Source organism: Melanostigma gelatinosum (genome assembly GCF_949748355.1).
Source record: "Melanostigma gelatinosum genome assembly, chromosome: 2".
NCBI classification, from domain to species: domain Eukaryota; kingdom Metazoa; phylum Chordata; class Actinopteri; order Perciformes; family Zoarcidae; genus Melanostigma; species Melanostigma gelatinosum.
The window spans coordinates 30,868,519-30,896,185 of record NC_136635.1 but is presented as its reverse complement, the minus strand read 5'-3'; the positions used below and the strand labels follow the sequence as shown (position 1 = coordinate 30,896,185).

At 42.1% G+C, this 27,667-nt stretch overlaps 2 protein-coding genes across 3 annotated transcripts; one reads left to right on the top strand and one right to left on the bottom strand.

Annotated features, from left to right (window-relative positions):
- Positions 1 to 22: 22 nt before the first annotated feature.
- Positions 23 to 12,160, bottom strand: cdhr5a (cadherin-related family member 5a). 2 transcript variants are annotated; one of them, XM_079283328.1, is made up of 14 exons: positions 11,997 to 12,160; positions 9,802 to 9,974; positions 8,795 to 8,854; positions 8,610 to 8,699; positions 8,421 to 8,507; positions 7,878 to 7,982; positions 7,607 to 7,792; positions 7,292 to 7,382; positions 6,919 to 7,016; positions 6,609 to 6,815; positions 5,229 to 5,342; positions 5,049 to 5,115; positions 3,454 to 3,614; positions 26 to 2,232 (listed from the first exon to the last, which is right to left on the bottom strand). In XM_079283328.1, exons 1-14 carry the CDS (start codon positions 12,085 to 12,087, stop codon positions 1,687 to 1,689), a joined length of 2,076 nt encoding a protein of 691 aa, XP_079139454.1. In that variant the 5' UTR covers positions 12,088 to 12,160; the 3' UTR covers positions 26 to 1,686. The 2 variants fall into 2 exon arrangements, with proteins under 2 accessions (XP_079139455.1, XP_079139454.1); XM_079283329.1 differs by lacking the exon at positions 3,454 to 3,614 and having other exon boundaries at positions 23 to 2,232.
- Positions 12,161 to 17,869: 5,709 nt separating this feature from the next.
- Positions 17,870 to 27,362, top strand: drd4b (dopamine receptor D4b; the record flags this gene model as incomplete). The annotated part of the gene is made up of 4 exons (XM_079285589.1): positions 17,870 to 18,118; positions 19,863 to 19,975; positions 21,900 to 22,495; positions 27,160 to 27,362. The coding sequence occupies 4 exons, from the start codon at positions 17,870 to 17,872 to the stop codon at positions 27,360 to 27,362; spliced, it is 1,161 nt and encodes a 386-aa protein (XP_079141715.1).
- Between the last annotated feature and the right edge of the window lie 305 nt (positions 27,363 to 27,667).

Below are 27,667 nucleotides of genomic sequence, written 5' to 3'. Positions count from 1 at the left end.
TGGTGAGTACTAAACATGTCACTGGCTGTTACGTCACAGTTGGTGAACAGAAATGAGTGGTATTAATCCGTTCTGTAATAACGAACTCTTCCTTTTTGAACGTGTGAAACTTTAGATGTACCAGCGAGGCGATCGCAAGACTCCACAAATCCTTCAAACTTTATTATTCCCTTCATCACTTAAACGTACAAAAAGTCAACTGTACATTAACCAAAGATTCATCCATAAAGTCATTATTTCACTTAACGTTCTCAATACAAATGCAGGCCACATAAAAACGTCCCCTCCACTGTTTAGTATTCAGTAGATAAAGTTTGTCTTCACATATATCGTTCACTATAAAGTCCGGTTTAGTAAATCTTCATCAGTGACCTCGTTCACCGCAGACAGAAATCACTCCTCTGGGTTTTATTGCTGACTCATGTTATCAGCGGACTTCCTGATCTGACTGGAAGTGACTAAAACATTTATCATGGTAGTTTTATATCTATTGAATATATATATATATATATATATATATATATATATATATATATACTGTAAATTTCGATAACATGAACAGATGGGAATGTCTGTTCTCGATCAATCAAGTGAATTAAATACCTCACGAATCAATAACACTAAATCAAATTAATGCAAAATATCCAGTAGCGCCAACATTACAGTAACTTTCTAATAAGGCATCATTTATAAAAGAAACATAACAAATACTATTATAATGGGTTTAGTAATGGTTAATAAATCCTTTAACGCTTTATAGATCAAATACAAGTCGTTAAGTGTCTGCTTTAGGCTCCAATTAATCATTTTGACCTTCTGGACCAATATCCATTAATTTATTAATTTTAACTTATCAACATTTAAAGCGTTAGACAAAGAGTTCTGATGATCTGTAGTTGGTAACTTGACTTGCATGATAGTGGTAGTAGTTGAACTTACCGGTAGTTTTATAAAGCGTTAATAAATGATTCGTTAACAGCTAATAGACCATTAGTTACAACCAGAGGACAATGTGTTGCTTTTTTCTTGTCTTACGATAGAATATGTAACATTGAGTTTTTATTGAACAGCACAAAACATCTGGCTTCAGAAAATGTATATTTTATCGACAATTACTCGAAGATAATCTGCAGTAGATAATGAAACGTGAATTACAACATAAACCCTTATTATACATGATGCCTTTATTAGAGAGTGATGTTGCTTGCAACATTGCCCTCAGCTGACTTCATTCCAGCCTGGATGTTATTTTAGTAGTTTAGACCTTCGGTTCTCTCCGTTATGAGAACATTCTACTCATCGAACTTACTGCTGACATCTGGAAACATGAGGACATTCCTACAAAGTCGAGTTGTAAACAAACCAGCAGTTCAACCAGTTTATCGAAATCCAAAGGTTCCCAGCTCGCGTTCCTTTTGTGTGAGAGGGAGACCCTTTATCTGTGAGTGCCAGCGTTTCTAAGTATGTGTTTTAAGCATTTCATGAAGCTTGGATCTTTCTTCTAAGATACTCGCAGCAGAAAATAAATACTTTTTGGACCTTTGAATGTGTTCTTGAGGTTTGGCAGTTATCCAGAGATGTTGGACGTGTCGTCCCGGACCGCTGAGACCTCCCTGTCGCAGGCTGTCGTCTCCAAAACAAGAAAACAAACAGCAGGTTCATTCTCTGACCTCTGACCTTCTGCCGTCAGCCCTCCTCCTCCTTGCCTCCCTTCTCCTTTCCTGAGCCGGTATTCCCACGGTCCTGCTCCTCGCCGGGCTCTGTGCTCTGGCTCTCCTGCCCGCCGTCGGACCCTCTCACGGGGGCTGCCGGGTCTCTGACGACCCCCTCCATATCCAGCTGCTCCTCCGTCTCCTCCTCCACGGGGCTCACGGTGTCTGGGATGATCTCCACCTCGATGTCGGAGGAGTCCCCGATCTCCTTGAACCACACCGTCTTCTGGCCCTCCTTCCTCCTCTGCTTGATCAGGACGGACCTCTTTTCGTACTCGTCGTCCGCGTCTCCTCTTCCTCTGCTGGCCGAGGGGCTCCCCTTGGGGACGTTGTTGGTGTGGACGCCGCAGGAGGAGCAGTGGCGGCCCCGTCTCTCCATGGGGAGGACCCGGCCTCGGGCCTGGGGGAAGGTGCGCCTGCGGCTCTGGTCGCCCTCGGTCTGGAAGCCGTCGTTGGTGTACTGCAGGGAGTCCCTGTGGCCGGACTGGTGCTGGTCCGACTTCAGGCAGGGGCCCAGACACTACAGGCAAAGGAGAGGGCCCTCATTAATACAGCAGTTAATGAAGCATGGAGGAAATCGGGCATTGTTCCATGCTGCAGATGCCCCCGTGGTTTCCCCCCCCCCCCCCCCCCCCCCCAGCGAGCGAGCTTCATTTGTTCTGTTTTACACACAGAGCCCTTCTGTGGATTTCAGCTGATGAATATTCATCAAAGCCACACAGGAGCAGCTCTGAAAAGGCAGCTGAGTCTGTGTGACGACTAAACGGTCACAGTGTGGAGGCTTTGAAACGCAGTGAGATTAAAGGCTTCACGACTGTTAGAAGGCAGAGAAACATTAATAACTTCAAAGGAAACAATCATTTAAAGGCTGTTCTCAGTGTTTCTTTACAAAATGAGCAGAACACAAATTTCTTGTGTTTCTGACCATGAAGAAAATAATTGAAATGCCAAATTCAGTGGCATCCCCTAAATCTAAATAAGGGAGTATTTCTTGCCAAACTAGGTGTTTAGAACTTGTTTTCTAATGATGTGTTGCACGTTAAATACTCCGGACCTTACAGAACACGTAATGTAAACAATAATAAAACGCAGCACAAATAAGAGATTATTCATTGTAAAGGCAAACGTTGTTTTTCTTTCACTTTCCTTTCCTTTCACCAATTCAAAAGTTATCACTTTCATATATCAGTAGGCGATTAGCTTAGCTTAGCATAAATACTGGACGCAGGGGGAAATGTTCACCAAGAAAAAGTTGCAGGACGTAAACACAAATTGTTGCTTTTGTATTTCTGGTTGTGTTCAGATAAGATGCAATGTGTTTAATTATTGTTTCACTTTGGTAAGAGCCAGGCTAGCTGTTCAATCCGGTGTCCAATCTTTATGCTAAGCTAAGCTAATCGTCTCTGGGCTCCAGCTCCATACTTAACATATACGAGGGAAAGCAAAACGGTCTCTCTCTCTTTAAAGAGATGAATGTGTCACAAGACTTCCTGTGTAACTTGAGGTTAAATAAAAATTTGTGAGAAACAAAAAATGTAAAATTGGTTTGATAATAACTTTGTAAAGAAACTTTGACAATAGCCTGTAAAATAAAGATGTTTCCCTTTAAAACTATTGTGTTTTTCATTATTAAAAGCCAAAATGTCAAACTATTCCATTAATATGGGGGATTAATATCTAGCACATTAACAATCGGACCTAAACGACATGGAAAATCAAAATAAGAGAAAAGCTGACTGACCTCGCATATTTTGTCCATGCTGGCGTTTCCCTTCCACAAGCGGGAGATCAGGAAGCCAATCACAATGAGGCAGAGGACCAGCAGAGCCGCCATGACCAGCCCCAGCAGAGCCATGTCGCCCGGACGGTAGCCGACGTTTGAGGGAGACGGGATGGACACGGCTGCACCGGGAAGACCACCGGGGAACGTTTACACGTTTCATTTTAAAAGCATTGTGACCCTTTCATGACATACCACACTGTGAGCTTTTTGTTGCATATTATACCATGACGGGACTTTTCTTATGACTTTTTATTGGCCACTTCTTAATGACTTTTTTGGCATTTTTTATGACTTTATAACTTTTTATGACTTTTTTAATAAAAGCGCAAATTTGAGGAAATTATAAATCTGCTCTGAATGTGACTTTCCCTTTTAATAAAATCATATGAACACAGGTCCGAACACTAACCTATGAGGAAAGGTTTATATGACAGGTCAGATATGAATATTAGATGATATTTTAACCTTGGAGCTCCCTCTTTTGAACATAAAAACAGTACAGTAGAATAAACTAAATTTCATTATATGTAGATTTCACATAATGTGCAATATAATGTCCTTTTCGTCCTTTTTGGTCACTCAAAGCAACCATACCGCACTTGACCGCAGGACACCGAAACATCATGACCAAGCACACCCCGCGGACCTAATGTCCCGGTTGGCAACAGACAAAGCTAGACGGTTCTCTTTCTGGTATTCATTGCATATCTATTGCATATCTATAGCACATCTATTGCACATCTATAGCACATCTATAGCACATCTATAGCTCACCTATAGCACACCTATTGCACATCGATAGCACATCTATAGCACATCTATAGCACATCTATTGCATATCTATAGCACATCTAGAGCTCACCTATAGCACACGTATTGCACACCTATAGCACACCTATTGCACATCGATAGCACATCTACAGCTCATCTATAGCACATCTATTGCACATCTATTGCACATCTATTGCATATCTATAGCATTTCTATAGCATATCTATTGCACATCTATAGCACATCTATAGCACATCTATAGCATATCTATAGCATATCTATTGCACATCTATTGCACATCTATAGCACATCTATAGCATATCTATAGCATATCTATTGCACATCTATTGCACATCTATAGCACATCTATAGCACATCTATAGCTCACCTATAGCACACGTATTGCACACCTATTGCACATCGATAGCACATCTATAGCACATCTATTGCATATCTATAGCACATCTATAGCTCACCTATAGCACACGTATTGCACACCTATAGCACACCTATTGCACATCTATTGCACATCAATAGATCTATAGCATTTCTACAGCACATATATAGCATATCTATAGCATCCCCCCAGCTCTCAGCTAACAGTGCTGAGAGTGTTTACTATGAGGGGGAACAAGAGGGTGGGCACTACGCTTCCACGACAACGCCGTGCGTCAGCTAAAATACAAGTCCCTCAAATGTGACTTTAGTAGTGTACTTTAGAAAATGAGTTCCTTTACAGCACCGTCAGTCGGTACCACAGAGAGTGACAGGGATGGTTGTACCTGGTATGACCTGAACAGAGAGGGCAGCTGTTCCAAACTCCCCTGTCGTCGGGTCCACGGCTCTGAGCTGCATTCAGACACAAATAAAACAATTTAACAGCTTAAAAACAAGAAGTGTCAGTAAATGTATGCAAAGGTATTTCATTGTGCTTGATCTGAAAACGTTTACACGTCTATCACCTGAAGCGCGAAGGACTCCGTCTTCACGACTCTCTTGAGGATCACAAACCCGTCTGAGGTCACGTTGACGTAGCTGCTGTACTGAACCTCATACTTCACATCTGGATTCGCACCCTGACACACAAATAAAACATCAATAAAATGCAACAAAGTAAAATGATTTAGGGATGTGAGGTATTATCATTACGCCATTTAAAGCTGCATTTACAAATGTCTGACCACTAGGGGGCAGATAGCAAAACAAACCCACTTCAACAGCTCTCATTGTTTTAGCTAGTAGGTCGTTGACATATTCAAAGACACAGAGAAACAATATCTTTCATTCGGAGTCGTGTTTGTTTCAATCTTGTGAAAGTCATTTCAGCAAATGCTTTTCAATTCCTGGAAAAGAAAATCTGTCTATTCAGCTTCTGAGTGACACATCTCTTCCTGCCGATTGGTTCTGAACAGGTGGAATACATGTTAGATGTCTCTGAGCTTGTCTTCTTGTCTGCATTATATTTCAAGAGACCTGACAATCATATATGCAGCGTGAGAACCAACACAATGACGGACGGAAGATGTGCCGAAATGCCCAGATACGTATATCTTTCTTATTGTTGCAGAAGAAGAATTCACCCTGGCCTGCACGCAAAGAGAACATACTGTGTTGTATGACGATGCTCCAGCGCCAAGGCCGCATGGCCGCTTGTTTTTCATTGTTGTCAGTCTGAGACCAAAATGTCTGTAACATCGGCCTCCACCTTTGCTCCTTCTGTATGAAGAAAGCGTGCTCACTCTACACGTGGTTCTCCCTCACTGAGACGGTACACACTCTGTTGTGATGATTGAATCTTCTCTGCACAGAGAATAAACATTTCAGCATGAAAAGACTCACGCAAAGCGGGTAGAGGACTGTTCCACCACACTGCTGAGTTTGGTGTTGCTATCGACCCTGTCATCATTTTTGGTGTCTTTGAATTTTAAATCTGCATGAATTGATTTGTTCCGACACCTTTGTGTTTGTGTCCGCCTGACTCCAATATTCTCTCTCGTTGAGCTCTGTTTTTGGTCTCCACCAACGCCTGAGTGAAATATCTCTCGCTTTAGCCGCTAAATACTCCACTTTGTTCACCAGCTGGTGTCAAACTGAGTCTGCCGGCTTTTGTCACTATGAACCATCTGTTTCACATAATTATCATTTGATCCATCGTTAATGTAGGAATATTGATTCGGGAACGTTAAGAGCATTTTAAAATGATGTTTCATGATTGTCATCAGCTCAGATACATATTGACTGAAGTTAGATTGTATTATGTTTAATTAGCAACACATTAATGGTGAGAATAGTGTAAAACAGACAAGTTGAAAATTGAACATGAAGGGAGGTTTAACACTCACAGCGGCGAAGTCCTCGTCCCGAGCTCGGACCCTGAAGGGCCGGTTGGTGCTTCTGTCTCGGAGGATCATGCTCTCGGGGACAGAGTTGCTGTAGATAAATCCTTCGTATCGCTCCTTCTCAAAGCGAGGAGGGTTCCTGCTCTTCTTCATCACGTCGATGGTCACCTGCGTCACCGCGAACTGATCCCTGTTGGTGACCTGTGACGCCTGATGTGCCAAGAGAGGACGACAAAACGAGTCGGGCCAAAGTTACATCCAGAGTTTCCACTCAAATCCCCGCAGAACAACAGCCGAGAGAGATTCCTTTTACCAGAACAGTGAGAGTTATTGGGCCCACGATGTCAGCAGCTTTAGCCATCGAGATGTTTCCTGTTTCCTCATCGATCTGGAAAATATTGCCCTCATTTCCTGACGATGAAAGCAAACGTCATCACTGTGATGGAGAAAATGTGTTTTTACTGAAGTGTAAACGCTTGAAGCTGCACACATGCTGTTGTTTGTCTTCATGATGGTTAGTGAAGGTTTGTGCTGAAGGAGCTGAAAAGGTCCAGATCACCTCGACTACTACGAGTACGACTAATGATAATGACGATAAAAGTAAATGAGTGTGCTGTTAAAGAGGAGTTACCAAACACATCATGACCGGAAGCAAATAGAAATAGATCGTGCTGCTGAGTTCAGACCTCGGAGTATTCTGTAGCCGATCTGCTCGCTCCGGTTCTTGTCTCCGTCCTTGGCGAACACCGGACCGGGCTCCAGCACCAACGGCCCGTCCTGTGGAGTAAGAGTCATGTGCTTTAGTGCCTCATCTCTAAATAAACCCAGCGTCTTTTAGGAGAATATTACGGTTTTATTTGTATCCAAAAGAAAGTCTCATTACCTCGAGAGCAAACATGTTAACTCAAGGTGTACGTCTCCTTTTCAACATAACTGCATGTGTTTGAACAGGTGCTGTGAAGTGAAATGTTATAATTGAAACTCCAGAACATGAGGCTCACCTCCTTCTCGGTGAGATTGACTTTGCCTTTGTAGCCGCTGCTCACACACAGTTTGGCGATTCCCAGGTTGGTCCTCAAACACGGCTGAAACCAGGGAGGCCGGTTATCGACGTCCTTCACCTGCACTGTGATGGTGGCCACGGAGGTGAAGAAGGGCTTGTCGGAGGCCGAGCCATCAAGCGTATCCTGGAACATGTGACACGTATTCACAGGTCAAAGGTCAGAGAAGCAGCCACACCGGGATGATGTTTTTATTAAATGGTGGCTGTACCTGCACGTGGAGAACCAGAGAGATCTTCTGCACGACATCGTAGTCCAAGATGCTTTTCACAATTATCTTTGGAGTGTTGATGTTTTCCAGACGAAAGTATTTATCCTGGTTTAATAACAGACAGAGAGAAACAAGAAATATATATATATATGTATGTATATATATATATATATATATATATATATATATTTATATATATATGATTTAAAGAATATATATTATAATTAACTATATTTATAAAGCATCTTTCCAAATAAAGTTATTAAGTGATTTACAATCAAATGAATTCAGGCTAAACTCAGAGTGCGGCTCCGTGGAGCTTCGAGACTCTGCAATACCAACTATGTCATGAAAATGGCATAAAAAGTCATATAATATGTCCTAAACATGTCATATAAAAGCCGTGATGTGCGCTGTCCCCTACAAACACATCATTAACAAACGTACAGCACATCTTGAAGTTCCCTCAGTGTCTTGCTGTTCTCTATAAGTAAGATATAACATGTGAGTCAAGTGTCACTCCATCGTCAAACATCTTCTTACTGTTGCAGGCTCCAAGCGATAGTACAGCGGCTCTGAATCAACATCTGATGCTTCTATCAGTCCCACACTGGAGTTGACTGGAGTGAGCTGCAGGAGACAAAACTCAGAGTCAACATCGTGCTCAAACATCAAACACACACACACACACACACACACACACACACACACACACACACACACAGCACTCACCTCATTCACTTCCAGTACGTAGTGGCTTTGTGCAAAGTTTGGAGGGTTATCGTTCTCGTTTTCAACCAAGACTTCAACCGACTCGGTCACCTTGAAGAGAAGCAGCAGCTCAGTTTGCACTCAGAAACTGCTGTTTTCTTGCTTCCCTCGGTAAATATTCTTGCTATTGTGTTTGTTTTACTCACAGATCTGGAGCCTGCTTTGCTGCACTGCACCCACACCATCAGAGCTGCACTGTGCAACGACTGACAAGCACACAGCAGTTATATAGACAGTTAATACACCAATACTGGTGGTCGATGGTAAATGGACTTGTACTTGTACAGCGGTGTTCTAGTCTCGACCACTCAAAGCGCTTTAATTAACACTACATGTCATTCACCCATCCAGGTGGCACTTTGCATGGTAGCCACTGATAGCAGCGGCTACGTTAACTTACTTCAACTCGTCTTGTATTTATAATGTTGTAAGTATCGATACCAGGCGGCAACCTCCGGTTCTAAAAGGTGAAGCCGATGTTTCACGTGTTAACGCTGCATTCTCTCTAGTGTCCACCAGGGGGCGACTCCTCTGGTTGCATAGAAGTCTGTGAGAAAATGACTCTACTTCTCTCTTGATTTATTCCCTCAGTAAACATTGTAAACATGAGTTTATGTCTCAATCTCTAGTTTCAAGTCTTCTTCAATACAGCATGATGTTCATTTAGTACATTATGGTCCATTTAGAGTCACACAGACCATAAAGCAGGGGATGCTTGAGGGCGGGGCTTACAGTGATTGACAGGTCTCTACCACGGCGTTGTCTGTGTTTTCGTCTTCTTATATGCATGTGACTTCGTTAAGGTACGGAGTATTATATCTTTTTAAAGCCAATCAATTTCTCCACTCAGTTTCAGACCTTCGAGTGCATCACAACTGGACTGGGCCCTGATTGGCTCTCCTCACTGATGAATCACTGAAATCTGTCCAATCAGATTCGTTTCCACTCAGCAGGAGTCGTTTTTATCACAATTATTGTGAAACAATTCTTTCAATCTGAAGTGCATGTTGTTCAAAACATCGTACGACAGACAATAGATTTCTATCACAGATATTTTTTAAATGAACGAATTCAAAGGATCCACATCAAAAGGTTTGCTTGCTGTTGTCAACCATCAGCTGATAGGATCACATGTTCTCGCCTCTGTAATCACCTCGTAGTCCAGTCCTTTCTTCACCATCAGGGCGTTTCCCTTCAGGTAGAACAGATCTTCAGGGTTCACCGTGACGGTCAGCGTGGCGTCGCTGCTGGAGATGATTGTCACCAGCTGGACGTCCGCCGTGCTGTTCTCCAGGACGGTCACGGGGCCCGGAGGCACCGTGCAGACTGAGCGAGGGAAGAATCAGGAAGCGTTACGATCAACATCGACATGAGGCAGGAAGCAGGAAGCAGGAGCCTCAAGACATTTGATTGAATTGTATAAAGATTTGTAGAAAAGAAGGATAAGCTACTGAAGAGATGATTGTACATGCAGTTAGTTCGTTTAGTTGGTGTACTTGACTTCAAACACAAGTCATCAGATGGTATATACTGTGCAGTGGTGGAAGTAACTAAGTACATTTACTCAAGTGCTGGATTAAGTATTTGTACTTTACTTGATCCCACTTTGTACATCAAATTCATCTCAGAGGGAAATATTCTACTTTTTACTTCACTGCAGACAACTTTAGTTACTTCATAAATTAACACTTTTACACACAAAAGTTATAAAATACGTTTCTTTTTAAGACAAATCAAACATCCCAAAAGTAAAACAGAAACAATTTGTCCATCACTCAATTAGTCGATCGACAAAAAATGAATTAGAAAGGATGTTAAACTGTGTAAAAACACTTGATGGCTGTAGATTAGCAGCTTTTCCTTTTAATAAAGTGAATGATGTTTCTGTTTTAGTCGTCACGTTTTGATGAAACAAACATTGTGAAGGCGTCACGTTGGGATTAATCAGTCGATTAATGCAGAAAATAATCAGCAGATGAATCCATAATGAAAGTAATCATTCGTTAATAGTTCAAAATGAACCAACTATGACAGTAAAATCCTGATTGTACATTAATGGATGCGTAATAGTCATTTATTGATATGAGATATTTTAGTGTAAGAGTCACACTTTTTAGTTTGAGCACTTTAACTTTTTAAAACCCTGCAGAGCAAATAGATCACCAGCAGTGTTTCCCGACTGAAATGAACCTCTGGCATATCGTTGTCCGTGTCAGCAGGTTTGTGGAGGTTTAATTAAACTTTATTTAGAATCTGCACCATCTGAGCCCAACACAAACTCATTCAGATTTTTCCACGGGGCCCCTCTGTGAATAAGGGCCAACGAATGACAACCTGACTGACTTAATATTGTGCTTCAAGGAATAGTTTGATATTTTGAGGAACGCACTTCACATTACGAGATCATAACGACACCGTCACGACAGTACGGTCAATATGAAGTGACTACAGGCCTTCGTTAGTTTAGCTTAGCTTAGCATAAACAGCTAGCTCTGTCTGACGGTTTCAAAATTCTAAACTTTATTGCTTCATCAATGTGACGGAGAGGAATCTGTCTGTGAGCTCACAGAGACAGAAAGAAGACAACAGCAAAGACTCATAAAGCACATAATACATTAAACAAAGTATAAAAGAGATATCAACAGCCATAAACCAATCATAACAGCACGAAACAAATCAAATCCAACCACAGAAAATATAAAGCACCTGTAGAAACATCACACGAGCAACGAGATCAAAAGCAGCAGCAACACTTTGTCCAGCTGACATGTTGCCCAACACAGTGATTACGTCTGCTCCTCCACTGCACCAAACCAGGAGAAAGGTCTCGCTGATCAGCACGTTCTGTCTTCTTTGAGTGAACAACACGAACATCTAAAGCTCGTTCTCAATTAAAACCTGAAAGGTCAACACCAAGTCCCAATGTTGCTGATATCTATTGTCCAATATGTCGCAGTACGTCTGCTCATATGTTGCACTGAAAACAACTCCCATCGTCTTACCCCTTGAAAAACAATCCGATTTTTTAATGTACTTCTATTCTTTTAAAGCAGTTAATGGGCCTCTGAAGGGGGAAAAGAAAGAATTACTAAGAATTGACAATAAATTAAGTTAAGAATATCTGTTTTCTGTGGTAAAATACTGGCTCCTTTCACCTCTTCAGGCCCCTAAAAATACTTTTGTCTTTTAACGAGGGATCCATAGAGTCCATAAAGGTTCAAGTGCTTAAAAAGGAGCAGAAATAGAAAACATCCAGTGCCTCTCTGAATCCTCCCCAACATCCCCATCGCTTCCTGACCCTCGCCGGCCAACAGCCGAGGCCTCCACAGAGTCCAGAGCTCGACTCACGTCTTTCGGCCGGACATACGGCACAAAGGCAGACGGCGACGATGCATCCGAGGAGAACGTCCACAGGTTGGCTCCTCCATTTCAGTTCCATGTCCTGATTTCAAAAGGCACCAGCGAATGAAGTCCCGAAAGGAGGATGAGGAGCCCGTGGTACCAGCTGGTACTCGTCCACATAATGCCCCGTCTGTGCTGCCCGGCGAGTGGGAGTCGACTACAGTCGCAATGTTTGTGACTTCATCTTACGGGCACATATTGCATTAAGCGCCTGCCAGCAGAGGACTCGCAGCCTCCTACTAAAATACTTGCATCTGTTTTAGCTGGATGGGTCATTCTGTATTGGTGGCACTGATGCATTCTGGGAGGAGTCCAGCAGAGGAATGTTGGCAGATGGAAACGTTTCTCACATGGATGACAACTCTTCAGGTTTCAAGGTATACGTAAATACATATACGTGTCCTCCTACACCTCGCTGAGCTTCTGGTGGATCAAACTAATGTTTGCAACCAAACTCAGTCCAGATATCAAATACATTTATCAAATACATTACGCTACTTTTCTGGGAAGTGTGTGTAAAATGACGCACACGTCTCACATCTAGAATATTTCCAGTAGATGTGTCGGTGGAGCCTTAAAAACATGGAGTCTTTGGTTTCAACATGTCTCTCATTGTAAACATCAGATAGTGTCAGACATGAGGGGAGTAAGTCGACTAGAACAAGATTAAATCTGTTTCACAGGGCTGACAAAACTAGAAACATCAACTGAACAATGTGAATGTCACTAAAACAAGAAAAAGATGTACATCAATTGCCTCCATTAGGCTCTCAACATGGCGGCGGCTAGAAGCTAACAGCGCTAACAATGGAAACAACAGTAAAGGGCTGAAAGTGTTTTTTCTGGGGACACACGATGTGATAAACCATCGAGACCCGATTCACAATAGGCCTTATGTATAAGTCATGAGAAGAGCAAATCTGTGCAAAAATGAACGTTCCCAAACATTGTTTATTGGCATTTTTGCTCATTATCTTGAATAAATCACAACTTTGTTTCATGCATGTGTGATTGTAAACACTTAAATATCTTAAATACTTTTTAGCCAATAGATGCATTTAGGTGGAGTTAACATTCTCATTCTTTTAATTTCCTCTCATCAGTATAACAAACAGAATATACACTCGTTTTTAATATTAAATGTTAAAGGTACCATATACGAGATTGGGAGCATTTCTGTTGCCTCTTGACGGCTCTCAACATGGCGAGGACTGAGCCCCCTACAGCGACCGGCTGTTTTAGGAAGTGACTGATAACTGATATGGTAAAAATGAAACTATACATTTGAGTCTTTTCTTAAAGATTTACATCTTCAGTAGGAACCAATGGGATTGGAGCTGAGAGCCACAGACAGGAAGTCAGACAGTATCGAGAGACGGACTGACACTTTTGTTGGTTTCAGTCTTTTTATGGGATTTGTTGACGATAAGGAAACAGCCTTCTCCTCCATGTTGTCAGCGATGGGCGACTCTGATTGGCCGGTAAACAAACACTAAAGGGTCAGCGCTGTTTCCCTCTCCCTCAGTAATAATGACACCAAGTTACACTGGAACAAACTGGAAACTCATAACGGCGTCACGTGTGGACAAGGAACCACTGTGCGCACACACCAGGCTGACATACATGGCACTAAGTACTCTCTCTCACACACAGACACACACACACACACACACACACACACACACGCACACACACACACACACACACACATCTCCTCTGTGTGGGAACAACGAGCTCAGTGTCATGTTGTTACATGAAGCTCATGCGTTATGTTTCCATGCAGAGATGCTCCTCACTAACACTGAACACACACACACACACACACACACACACACACACACACACACACACAGCTCCTCTGCTGATTTCCCATCTGACCACCGGGAGGAGCCTCAACATCAGTGACGGTCAGCGCTCAGATTTAAATGTTCAACACAACTTTATTCGTCCTCGCAAGCTGTTTGCAGCAGAAGAAGACAAAGGAAAGAACACTGATAATCACTAAGATCAGCCTTTAAGTTTAAAAACTATATGAGGAATTAATAATAAGTAAATTATGATAAGATATTATTCTAAATATAAATATCAAAAATATCAATAAAATCAAAAAAATCTTAACGAATAAACTGAAATTAACTTCTTAAGTACTACGTGGTAAAAATGACTTATTGGTTCAATATTAATAATAACCACAATAATAATAGTAATCATAATAACAGAGACGGAGAGAGAGAGACAGACAGACAGAGACAGAGACAGAGACAGAGAGACAGAGACAGACAGAGACGGAGAGAGAGAGAGACAGACAGAGACAGAGAGAAAGAGATGGAGAGAGATGGCGAGAGAGGGAGACAGACAGAGACAGAGAGAGAGAGACAGAGAGAGACGGCGAGAGAGAGACAGACAGAGACGGCGAGAGAGGGAGACAGACAGAGACAGAGACAGAGATGGAGAGAGAGAGAGACAGACAGACAGAGACAGAGAGAGACAGACAGACAGAGACAGAGAGAGACAGACAGACAGAGACAGAGAGAGACAGACAGACAGAGACGGAGAGAGAGACAGAGACGGAGAGAGAGGGAGACAGAGAGGGACAGAGAGACAGACAGACAGACAGAGACAGAGAGAGAGAGACAGACAGAGACAGAGACGGAGAGATGGAGAGACAGCGATAGAAAGAGACAGACAGAGACAGAGAGACACAGAGACAGACAGAGAGAGAGAGACGGAGAGATAGAGACAGAGAGAGACAGAGACAGAGAGAACCTTCAGAACCTTTAGTAAAGTGCTAATAACAAACAAAAATACTCCATTCCATGTAAAAGTAAGCATTAATGTTTCTTTTCATCTTTTCTTGAACCTAACTGAATACTTCATACTGGAGTGAAAACAGATCACAGAAAAAACTCAAAGTACATCACTCTCAAGTTTTATGTTTTATGATTCACCATCTTGTGTAAAATCGGTGTTAAATGCAGGTCTGAACAACAAAAAGGACCCAAAACAACGTTAGAAAGATTTGCCTTTGCATGATGTTTTCCCCTGATGAACTTTTATGGACATAACTAAAGTCAGAGACATCAGGAGAGACTGTGCGTCTGCCTGTCAGCAAAGAAACACTTTTTACATGATTTATCGTTATTTCCATTCAGTCACATGAGGCTGATGATTCCCGAGTTCCGGGTTTGATATGAGTCACATCATTTCAATTTTCCCCGAAACATTTAGCCTGATAAAAAACTCAGAGTGTTCAAAAGAAACCGTAATTACATTCCGGGTCATTAAATAATGAATTCACCGTCAGAATGTCGGTAAATACAGAATAATGAATGAATAACAGCAGAAATGGTTCCGGCCAAAATAAATGAAGATATTGCAACTTTAAGGACGAATCTTTCAGCCCAAAAATTGGCAGATTTTTGTGTTTCTCTGTAAAAACTGTGACCTCTGAAAGTCAGACCTGCTGAATCAACAGAACTGGCTTCTACAACAGGCTGAGTCATGAAGTCATAAATAAATCATGATATCTTCTTTTAAACCATATTAATAAAAACCTCTTTGAAGTTGAACTTCAAAGGATTTCTTTAGCAGTGATCTCCCAGCATGCACTGCAAAATGTAATGCATTTGTCAGTGCTGAAGAAACGTCTGGTGTGACATTTAAAACGTCGAATTGGTTTATTGTTGGGAAAAGAGACAAGTGTTTATTAAGTTGATTTTCTGACGCCGCTCTATTCACCTTTATCTTCTCCTCCTGTGTCTTTATCTCCTCCCAATGTTTATCTGCTCCGCCATCCGTCTGACATTTTCTTTTTATCTTTTCAGTTGCCTGTGGTCTGTCTTTTTTATTCTTTATCCATCTCTTCTACTTTTACTTATCTGGTCATTGATCTTCATTTGGTGGTCAGGTTTAATCACTGGGACGCACACCATCTGGCTCTCCCCACACACACACGCACACACACACACACACACACACACACACACACACACACACACACACACACACACACACACACACACACACACACACACACACACACACACCCCAGTAAGTAGCCTTATCCCATCAATCAGCTCGGTCTAATAGCACTTCTTTCGTCTTGTGATTTTTTAAACACTAAAGTCTCCTTGCCAGACGAAATGAGAAGCCCCCATCTTTTTCTTAAATATCAGGGTAAAATCACGACTCACTCACCTCCATATCTTTCATTTGTGTGTGTGTGTGTGCGTGTGTGCGTGTGTGGGGCTACCTGCAGGGTTAACAAAGCCACCATAGGCTCATTCAGGGACAGACTGACCTGTGAAATCAGTTGTCAAGAGGCAGCAACACACCAAAGGGGATTAAGGTGAAAGAAACTGCTGGCTGGGTGGTAACAGGGTAAATCTAATTGAATGAGATTCACAGCCATGTCGTTAAAATGAATGTAGAAGGTCAGAGTTTGAGATAAGACATCTCTGTTGAACAAGAATGAAGCAAGATATGTCAAGGATAGATTATTCAAATTGAGTTTTACTTCATTCGAATGTAGAAGTAGTAGTATAGTAGTATTAGAATGTCGAGTAGTAAATGTAGCAGTGGCAGTACAATAGTCGTAGTAGACTGATAGTATAAGAGAATAGTAGTGCTCATGATTATGTCTCTCAAACACGCACCTGCTCGTGAACAAGAGACGTTGATTCAACGACGTTTAGAGAGTTTGATGAATCAGATTTGTAAAGATTTTACCAACAAACTCACAGAAAAACTCAAGTTCAACATAAGAAAACTACAATGTCAGAACATCTAGAACATCATTCCATCATTAAAGACTGAAACCTCTGGCTTTTCTTCATCCTTAAACACATTTTCCAGTGAAAGTGGTCGTTGATTATTATTTTTTCCAGCCAGAACTTTTCTTTCACCTCTGACCTTGTCGCTGCATTTACTTCTCAAACTAAATCCTCTCCCCCGAGGATTCATCTCTCCAACATATTATGTTATAGCTGCAAACGTTAGCACGTCCTGCTAACTAGCAGTTGAAATTGAATAGTAATTGCAGGACAATTACTACATATTCTGTCCCGGGACGCTCACAACGGAAACACTTCCCCAAAAAACCCTTTAACGGGGAGAATTATTTTTTTAATAGATTTGTTGTTACAAGCTTCTATCTTTTTAATGCATTTCAATATGATGATCTGCTTTACATTAAAATATGCTCTAAAATGTCATGTTTCATCCATATTTGGTCGAGTTTTATCGAAGAGATTTTCTTTAACCTGCGAATCAACAAATCGGAGTCATCATGACGTGTTTCATTCAACGACCGAAAGAAAACATCCCTCTGAGACGGTGTGTGTTGTCCAACAGCTGATTCGCACTGCCGCTGCTCACGGTAAGCAGCTTTGTGCAGACGGCTTGAATCAGCTGTTGCCTCCGGATTCGTCCACTCTGCTAACTTGTTCCTTCAGGAGCGGGCTGAGAAGACGGACAAGGAAACTGTTCCACACAATGCTGTGAGAGCCTCGTCGTTGCGGTCCAGTAAATGTAAAAGACACGTGAAACGAGGGGTGCTGGATAAAGCGGATACAAAGCAGGATCGTATTGCGCGTTTTGGAGAGCTTAACGCAGCGCGGACTTGGTGTTGGAGCCTGAACGCGTCAGATGAGCGTCCTCAACGGGGCCGAAAAAAACTCTCTCGGACTTCACCTGTACGCTCGTGCTTATCTCTGGACTGCTGGATACGGCTCATAGATGAAAACTGCCCCCGGAGAGAGTCGTTCTCCGTCGGACAAGGAGCCCGTCAGTCTGCGGCGCGCGGCGGAACACCGGCGACCATGTCGGACATCTCCACCGACTTCAACAACGACACGCTGCCGGAGGCTGCGGTCGCTGGCTTCAACTTTCCGGCGCTGATATTCGGGATTCTGCTGATTGTGATCATCACCGGTGGGAACGTGCTCGTGTGCCTCAGCGTGTATCTGGAGAAGGCTTTAAAAACCACGACCAACTACTTCATAGTCAGTTTGGCGTTTGCGGACCTGCTGCTGGCGGTGCTGGTCCTGCCGCTCTTTGTTTACACAGAGGTAAGCGCAGATCTACGGGAGACCCAGCATCACTGAACGAGGCAACCGGGTACAAAACCGAGGCGCACGAGGGGTCAAGGGGGGGGGGGGTCATTATATCAGGAAGTGTTCGTGTTTCATATCTGTGTTTTATGCAGTGTCAGTGTGGATCTGCTGCTCTGTTAAACAGAGTTTGGCAACAGTTGTTGTTGACCTTATCTAACCAGCATTACACCATTGAGATTCTGAATCTCATTTAAAAGGGGGTCTTGGTCAGTTTCACACCGGCACCATATAAAAACACAGATAAGTCTTCAAAAACAAACCAGTTAAAACAACAGAATTACTATTTTTTTAAATCACATAAAAGAGACAAACCGCAAACTCCATTAACCAACAAATACTTCTCATTCAGTGTCTGAAATGTTCCTAAATCCTGTTTCTTAAAATGTCTCTGCAGCTCACACCGAGATGAGGGTCCAACAACTTTGGAAATGAAAGATAAGACGGCAGTTTGTGTAAAATAGACTTATGCAGACAAGTTGATCAATATTCCATTCTACGATTGTTCTGCAGAATGTTGTTGAAAGTCACGAAATGACTACAAGGAAACAGAAAACTACAAAAGACATGCAATATAACGACAAAGACACTCCAAATCACCACAAAGACATGCAAAACGTCAAAAGACACACATAACAACCACACAGATGTGCAACGACTGCAGCAATACACCAAATGACCAGAAAGACACACAAAACCAAAGTTGTGCAAAATAACTATGCAAAGCAATGATGCTAAACAACTACAAAGACGAGTAAAATGAACACCAAAACGTTTAAATGACCACAAAGAGACACAAAACGACCACAGAGAGACAGATCGACCACAAAGACGTGCAAAAAACTACAAAAATTGATAAAATGACTAAACGCGTGAAACAGAGACACCCAAAATAAAAAGTCACTGACAGTCGCTTTGTGTCTCTGTCAGTCTGCCGTTTTGCTCCAGTGTAGATCGAGTCGTGGGGGTCTGTGCTAAGAGGCCCATTGTTTCATAATCCATCCGTTAAAGAAGCCTGTGTCACTCCTAACACCTGCAGACACGTCACACCTCAGTTTCTAGTGTGTAAAAACACACGCTTACACGGATAGCAGTCTAATGAATCTCACAATTCTCAAGAAAATCAAATATTTGAGCCATCCCGCCTAAGATAATAAAAAGGATCAACGCTTGAGCTAATCCGTAAAAAAGACCATCGACGTGCTGCCTCTCTCGTTTAATCAGGATCAATTAAGAGCTACGGAGACACCGGGGGTTCGCACTGGTTATTAGGAGAGGCATGGTCCATGAATCACAATATTCCAGGCATTATAAAGACGTTGGAAAGGATAATCCAGCCCTTGATAAAGTATTAAACGCCACCTGCCTGCTTCCCTGTCTGTGTCAGAGATGCCCTACTGAGGCTTCCCCCCTTACGTCCTCCTTATGAGCTGCATTTGTGATCTTGTGACCTGCGTTGGCTGCAAACAGTTAATCAGAGTCACGCCGGCAGGTTCTTTCGCATGCACTCACTGGATTAGAGGAGTCTTAAAACCTCGCCATGTTCACCCGAAGAGAAGTTAGAGAAGTGAGGAGAAAGTGTTTCACTGGAGGAATGTTTGTCTCAACACTGAGCTGCAGTTGTGCAAGAGGATTAAACATATTTGCTCTAGAACAGCGAATCAGTTGGTGTTTTTTTTGTGCGTGTTTTATTTCTGTGTAGTTTCAGGGGGGAGTTTGGACCTTGAACATGGTGGTGTGTGACAGCCTGATGACCATGGATGTGATGCTGTGCACCGCATCCATATTCAACCTGTGTGCCATCAGCGTGGACAGGTGAGTGTTTGTTTGGTCAAGGTTTAGATGAAGACGTCAATCATACCTCTGATTTTAATCTGTGAGCCAACGGAACGAGGGAATGTGGAGGTGGGAGGGTGAGGAGTCATATTTATCTCAAAGTTTAAACAAGATTAGAATTGTATCCATTAAAGAATCAGACAACAGATACTGTTTGAATATTCTACAGGAGACACAACGTATCCTCATACAACAGTACGATGTCTTACAAAACTTAGTTAGGTTGAGTAAAATATCGTGAAATACTTCGTTTAGTTTAGGAAAAGTTCGTGAAATACTTAATTAAGTTTAAGAAAAGATCGTGAAAATACTTCGTTATGTTTAGGAAAAGATCGTGAAAATACTTCATTAAGTTTAGGAAAAGGTTGTGAAAATACTTCATTAAGTTTAGGAAAAGGTTGTGAAAATACTTCGTTAAGTTTAGGAAAAGATCATGAAAATACTTCGTTAAGTTTAGGAAAAGATCGTGAAAATACTTCGTTAAGTTTAGGAAAAGGTCGTGAAAATACTTCGTTAAGTTTAGGAAAAGATCGTGAAAATACTTCGTTAAGTTTAGGAAAAGATCGTGAAAATACTTCGTTAAGTTTAGGAAAAGGTCGTGAAAATACTTCATTAAGTTTAGGAAAAGATCGTGAAAATACTTCGTTAAGTTTAGGAAAAGGTCGTGAAAATACTTCGTTAAGTTTAGGAAAAGGTCGTGAAAATACTTCGTTAAGTTTAGGAAAAGATCGTGAAAATACTTTGTTACGTTTAGGAAAAGGTCGTGAAAATACTTCGTTAAGTTTAGGAAAAGGTCGTGAAAATACTTCGTTAAGTTTAGGAAAAGGTCGTGAAAATACTTCGTTAACTTTAGGAAAAGGTCGTGAAAATACTTCGTTAAGTTTAGGAAAAGGTCGTGAAAATACTTCGTTAAGTTTAGGAAAAGGTTGTGAAAATACTTCGTTAAATTTAGTAAAAGATCGTGAAATACTTAGCTAGGTTTAGGGAGCTTTGTGACTTTTTCTGCTGGTTGATGATTACGTTGATTACATACAATTTGCTTTTGCAGGAAATCTACGAACTACAGTGCATTCATTTTCACGGGTATAGTTATGAATGCTACATGCAAACAGCCTGGTAGAGATTTAAAATGCTGCTTAGTTCTAGTTAGTTCTATCTGAATCATAATTGTTTATTTGCCAAGGTATGCACTTACAAGGAATTTGACATGGTGGGTGGTGCATAACATTGAACAATCAACACAGTGCAAAGCCACGTGAGGGAGCCTGAATGTTCGTATTGTTCGGATGATTGTAGCCGACTCATAACATTGAATCTAATATGAAAGGAGCGTACATTCTGTTAGTTTGACTGATGACAGGAAAGAACTAGAGTCTGTTCGCTCCACCTGAATGCATTCATTTGGTCTCATTTATAAAACAGTTTAACATACAAGTGTTAAATAGTCACTGCTTGTGTTAGTCTCTGATGCTGAAGACAGAATACAACTCAAGTGTCAATGAAAAACACAGCAGATGGAGCTGCAGAAGGTCTCCACATAACAAACAGACAATTTACATTTCACACATGAAACACCAGTAAAAAGTAGTAATTAACAGCGACTGCTGACTTTCTGTCGGAGCAGCAGGGCTGCTAGGTACCGTTCCATTTGTCTTCAACTCCTTATTTTGACAATTTTTAGCAGCATGTTGAGCAGCGTCTTCTTAAAGTAACCCTTTGAAGAAATTAAAGACATTAAAGCTTTGGAGTGACCTACAACTACTGATTAATATCTGACAAATACAAAGTAATTGAAATAATGTGGAATAAATATCTAATAGGCATTACGTAACCGATGTTACAACAGTTAAGTCTTTTCGACATGTTCTTTATAATCTACAACGCAGCTTCCTTTCCTTTTCAGGTTCATTGCCGTGTCCATCCCACTGAACTACAACCGTAAACACGTGGACCACCGTCAGCTCGTGCTGCTGTCGGCCACCTGGCTGCTGGCCCTGGCCGTGGCCTCGCCCGTCATCTTCGGAATCAACAGCGTGCCCAACCGCGACCCCACCGAGTGCAAGCTGGAGGACAACAACTACGTGGTTTACTCCTCGGTCTGCTCCTTCTTCGTCCCCTGCCCCATCATGGTCCTGCTCTACTTCGGGGTTTTCCGCGGGCTACGGCACTGGGAGGCGTCGCGTAAGATCAAGCTGCGAAGCAGCATCGAGGCTTGCAGGAAGCTGCAGCACGCCGCCGTCGCCACCGCCCTCCCCCCGCTGGAGGGCACCATCCCCGGGCCGCTGCCCATGCCTCTGCCCAGGATCATCGAGAGGGACTTGGCCCAGTCTCGGCTGGACGACTCGGACGACTACATGCAGCAGGAGATTCCCTATCCTCGGCAGTACCGGGAGAACTCGGTGCCCACGTTGACGTTCAGCCAGCAGCTGCACAGGAAGAAGAGAGCCAAGATCAACGGCAGGGAGAGGAAAGCTATGCAGGTGCTACCTGTAGTAGTAGGTGAGTGTTCGTGTTGTCCCTCTCCTCCAATCAGAGGCACACAACAGCTATAGTAACAGTTAAAGAACCATGTTTTAAAGTGCAACCCATGCGAAAACGCTTTGAACCTACAAATATTCAGTTGTATTTAGCTCCACCCTCTCGTGTCCCTTCTGGTTGCAAAAAACCAAGATGGCGACAGTCAGAATCCCAATATCGAGGCTTCAAAACATCAGTCCACAAACCAATGGGTGACATCACGATAATTACATCCACTTCTTATGTACAGTCTGTGGTTTTAATCCGGAACTACAAATCACGACTCTGCGTCTCTGTCAGTTCGCTGCTTGTAGGTTTAGTTCAAGCTTCGGTAAAGGAGACTGTTTCAAAAAGACACAACTTATACGCTCAGGCTGGAATCATGCGTCTCCTGACTGCATGCAAACAAACAAACATGGGTGTCGCTCCGACACTGTCAGATGGGGAGGGTTTCATTTGTGTCCAGTAACAAGCAGCGTCACTTTGAAGAAAAATAAATCAGGAAAGTGTGTTTTTCCCCAGTGACAGAGTAAACAAACCACCACATGAAATAAACGTGAAAGAGTTTTGATTCATCCGCGTTAATGGACGGGACACAATGACAACACGGGCGACGCTATTCAAGTTTCCTCTGCTCTGCTCTGGAAGATCACTTGTGACTCAAAGGTGCACAAACATTTATATTTGATCGTTGTTGTGCTTAGTGAAGCCTGTCAAAATGAACGAGAGAGAGAAAATGATCTCCAGTCATCTAATGATGCTCCAAACTGCAGCTTGCATGTTGCAAATTTAATGAAACTGATCCCTCGTCTGCAAAATAGACCACAGGCCAGAGCGAGAAAGTATTACTGATCCAGATCACATGGACCAGAGAGTCCTCAGATCTGGTCTAGATCCAATAGTGAAGGGGTTAATCTGACTCAACGCTTGTTTAACTGCAGCTTAATGTTCACTGAAGATTCTCGCTTCTCATTGGCCGGCAGGTGTCCGTTTATTTACAATTTAGTTTCCATCTCCATAAAGTCTGTTCACTTTCGAGAGATCGACACTGACTTTGAGTCTTTAGTATTGGTCAAACTTCCCAAAACACTGGAGCCTACGTTTCCCATAATGCAACGTTTGTTATTACGCCGTCTCTGACTGGTTGAATCCAACGTCTTTCAAACTCCACGTTACCAGTTTATAACTCCGTCTTTCTGTTAATTGAAAAAAAATAAAAATGTACCGGTAGTCTCCGAGCTCAAGTTGACAATGACCTGATGACATCACTATGACATCATCAGGGAGGCAGAGAAGTAACAATTTGGAGAAAAAAAGTATCTAGTTGCTTCTGTCAACTTAGGAAGTTACCCTTCAGAATAAAAGCTTATTTTGCAGCTTCTTTATGTTTCTTCTCAGAGGTGACATTTCTGCATCTCGCTGATTGTACGCCAGCGACAGTTTGACGGCTCCTGTGATCGGTTGACTCCGTGTTCGTTCGCTGGATATCTGAGATCTGAGGTTTCTTCACAGATTTGAAGTTACATTTGGCGTAGAGACTGAGGGCCGTGCTTCGAAGAGTCTCTGATGTTCTTTAACGAGGGCATTTTAAGTATCGAGATTACATTTGTCCCTGTTAAAAAATATATTTAAAAGTAAATAAATAGATCATATAAAATAAGGACTTCAGGGGTCATGTCATTATCTGGGTCGTGTGTGTGTGTGTGTGTGTGTGTGTATGTGTGTGTGTGTGTGTGTGTGTGTGTGTATGGTCGGACGTCGGGCATCTTGAGTGCCTCTTGTTTAAGGTATTATCTACGTGAATAGATATTTAGATTCTTTTGAGTGCTTTCTCTTTCTAAGAATACTGAACCACTCAGAAGTGATTGCCTCTTTGCTGTTTGTTTTCTCGTAGAAGATATTCTTCCACTTATAAAAGAGAAAATGTTGTTTCCTGTGCTGTCAAGGGGCATCGTGCCTTACATTATGGCCACTCGTGTACTTCAGTAATCTGTTTATTCACTGAAGCAGGAAATGGAAGCAAAGCTGCTTGTGACAGCAGATGAGGCGTTTAAGTGCTGAACAGTTCAATATACTAATGACTCGCCTGTTTAAAATTGGCAGCGCAGCAGCAGCTGTGTTTGGAGCTCATTAATCACACAGCATCACAAGATACATCATGAACAAATTCATCTCAGAAATGTTGACCTGCTGCATGTTTATGGAACCGTCCACACAAATTTATGTCAACAGACTGACGAGGTGCAGTGCAAAGCGTCGACTGCAGAGCACAACACATCAATATTCATGGTTTTGCGATTTCTTTCCTCATTTTTATGATGTATTTATAGTTTTTATCTCACAAGCCAAGTGCCATATTATACACATCTTTCTTCTTTATATTGCTTCTGTTGTCTTCTTTTGTTGCAGCTGTGTGTAGCACTATTGCCCACGACAAAAATCTCCTTGGGGACAATAAAGTATATTTTCTCTTCACAATCAATATTTAAACACTATAATTTACAGCTGTTGCACATTATGCAAAGTCCTCCCATCTCCTGGAAGGAGAGACCTAAAGCTCATCCATCAAACCCTCGACACAAAGCTAATAAATCGCTCGGACGCGTTTGTTCACCGACGTGTGACGACGCCGGAGACAAACGTATAACACGGTTATTCAGTCCGCTGATCACGGGACCTGAGCTTATTAGAGGCGGGTTATCATTTTCCAGCAGAGGTCTCACGTGTGTTTGTTGAGTCTGTGCTTTTGTTTAGTTTGAAGTCGGGATGCAAATCATGTTTTCACACTCGGATAGCAAAGATGTCCTTGTGTGGCCATTGAATGTATAAAAGTTTTCTTCTTCTGTATCTTTTTTTACTTCCTTTGGTTCTAATGACTTTCTGAGAAAAAAGAAAATGCAAAATTGATCAAACCCCCCTGAGCACTAATGTCTCGGGATGAAAGTTATGAGACAGCAGGCTCGTTACATTTCTACTTCATCTCTAATGACGTCAGCACGGTCGTGAATCATTCACAGTCGCTGTCAAGTCACAATGAAACGTCCTCGTGTGACGCATTTCCCCGTTGAAGCTGAATCTTCACACAACGCGAGGAGAGAGAGACTTGTTTTCAGATAAGGAGGGACGGCTGTGAAATAAAAGTGTTATGTTCTGCCTGCAGCTACAGCATGAGGTCATCCATTCAACGAGTCTTACATTCAGCTTGACATTTATTTTCCATAATTACAGTATATTAAAGTTACAGTGAGGAGCTTTTAACTGGTCCTGAATCAGTCTCAGTGTAGTCCTGATCCTCTATCAGACCTCCATCAGCAAAGAGACCGTCAGAGAGAAGATGGTCTGTTTCTACACTTATTCTTGATGCTCCTCCTCCTCCTCCTCCTCCTCCTCCTCCTCCTCCTCCTCCTCCTCCTCCTCCTCCTCGCTGAAGTGTTCGGGTCCTTTCAGCTGCTTCTGTGAATCTCATCTCTAACCGTCTCCAGTCTGCTCGTTAGAGGTCAAAAGTCTTCTGTCTCTCGTGAATCCTCCGTTTTATTTACACAACTGAGTACAAAACCTCTTCATGTCATAAATCTGTAAGTGTGTGAGATTTCTTTTTATCTCATGACTTTAAAAAAAATGAAGCTTGCAGGCATGAAACTGAAAGGCATGAAACTTGTAAAAGTTTACAGCCAGAAAACCTAAATCTTCAGACTTAAAGAGACAGCAGCACATCTGTCAACATCTGGCTATGAAGCTAAAGCCGGAGACAGGACGTCATAAAGAAAAGTGCAGAACGGTCCGACACGTTTTTATTATTTACTTATTAACTTCTGAAGGACGCATTTCTACACCAGGAGAGATCATGTTGATAAAACTAAGACTACAGCTGCCTTTGAACTTGTAGTTGCGTAGTCAGTCAGAGTGGTGATGATACAATAGTGGAAAGTAACATTTACTCACAGACTGTATAATTCTGGGAAATGTGTACTTCGACTGGAGTCGTGTTTTATAAGTTCGTGTGTTTTGTACGTAAAATATATTAAACCACCCAAGATAGATATTCAACAGTGAATTATCTTCAGGGGTCATTTTTCAGCACGATGCGTATTTTTACTTTGCTACATTTTGCTGATTAATTACTTGCCTCCTCGTTAATGTAGGACTTTAACATGTGGTGGAGTATTTTTCACAGCCTGGTATTTGTGCTTTTTACTGAAGTAAAGGCTCTGAATCGCTCTTCCACCACATGCAACTAAAACAAGTAAATAAATAACGTTACCATGTCTGTACTCAGTTGGAGTGAAACACCTTCGTCAGCCACAAAACACAAAGCAAAGAGACAAGACGTTTCTCTTTGAGGAGGACATCACCGTGCCAGCATTTGAATTGCTTCGAGCCCTCCAACACGTCACGTGGTTGATTTATGTGATGATTGACTGGTACAAAGAAAGGCATAACTGGTGAGAGAATAACCCCCAGATGTGTATTTCTCACATTTTTTGTGACATTTTGAGATTTACAGTGTTGCATTTATTTATTTATTTCACTGCTGGCACCGAAGACGATGAATGCAAGCACGACGTCTGAAGTTATTACCCAGGACGAAACCTTGACGACTACCTCTGACGTTCATATACAAATATATGTTCTTTGTTTACATGCAGGCTGCTTCCTGTTCTGCTGGACTCCGTTCTTCGCGGTGCACACGACGAGGGCCGTCTGTGTGACGTGCGACGTCCCCCCCGGTCTGGTGAGCACCGTCACCTGGCTGGGCTACGTCAACAGCGCTCTCAACCCCATCATCTACACCATCTTCAACACGGAGTTCAAGAAGTTCTTCAAGAAATGCTTCCGCAGCTGCTGCTGACTGGGAGGTCACGAAGCGCCATTGGAGAGTTTCCAGTTTGGCCTGTTAACTTTTGGAGATGGATGGATGGACATCTGACTGACGGGAAAAATACACTCCAACACTGATACTAGTGAGAGAGAGAGCGAGAGAGATATATATATATATATATATATATATATATATATATATATATATATATATATATATATATATATATATATATATATATATATATATATATATCTTCATGGTTCCTTGTTCCTTGTTATCTTGGTTTTGATCATATTTGAGTAAAACGACACCGTGTTGCTTCTGACCGTCTG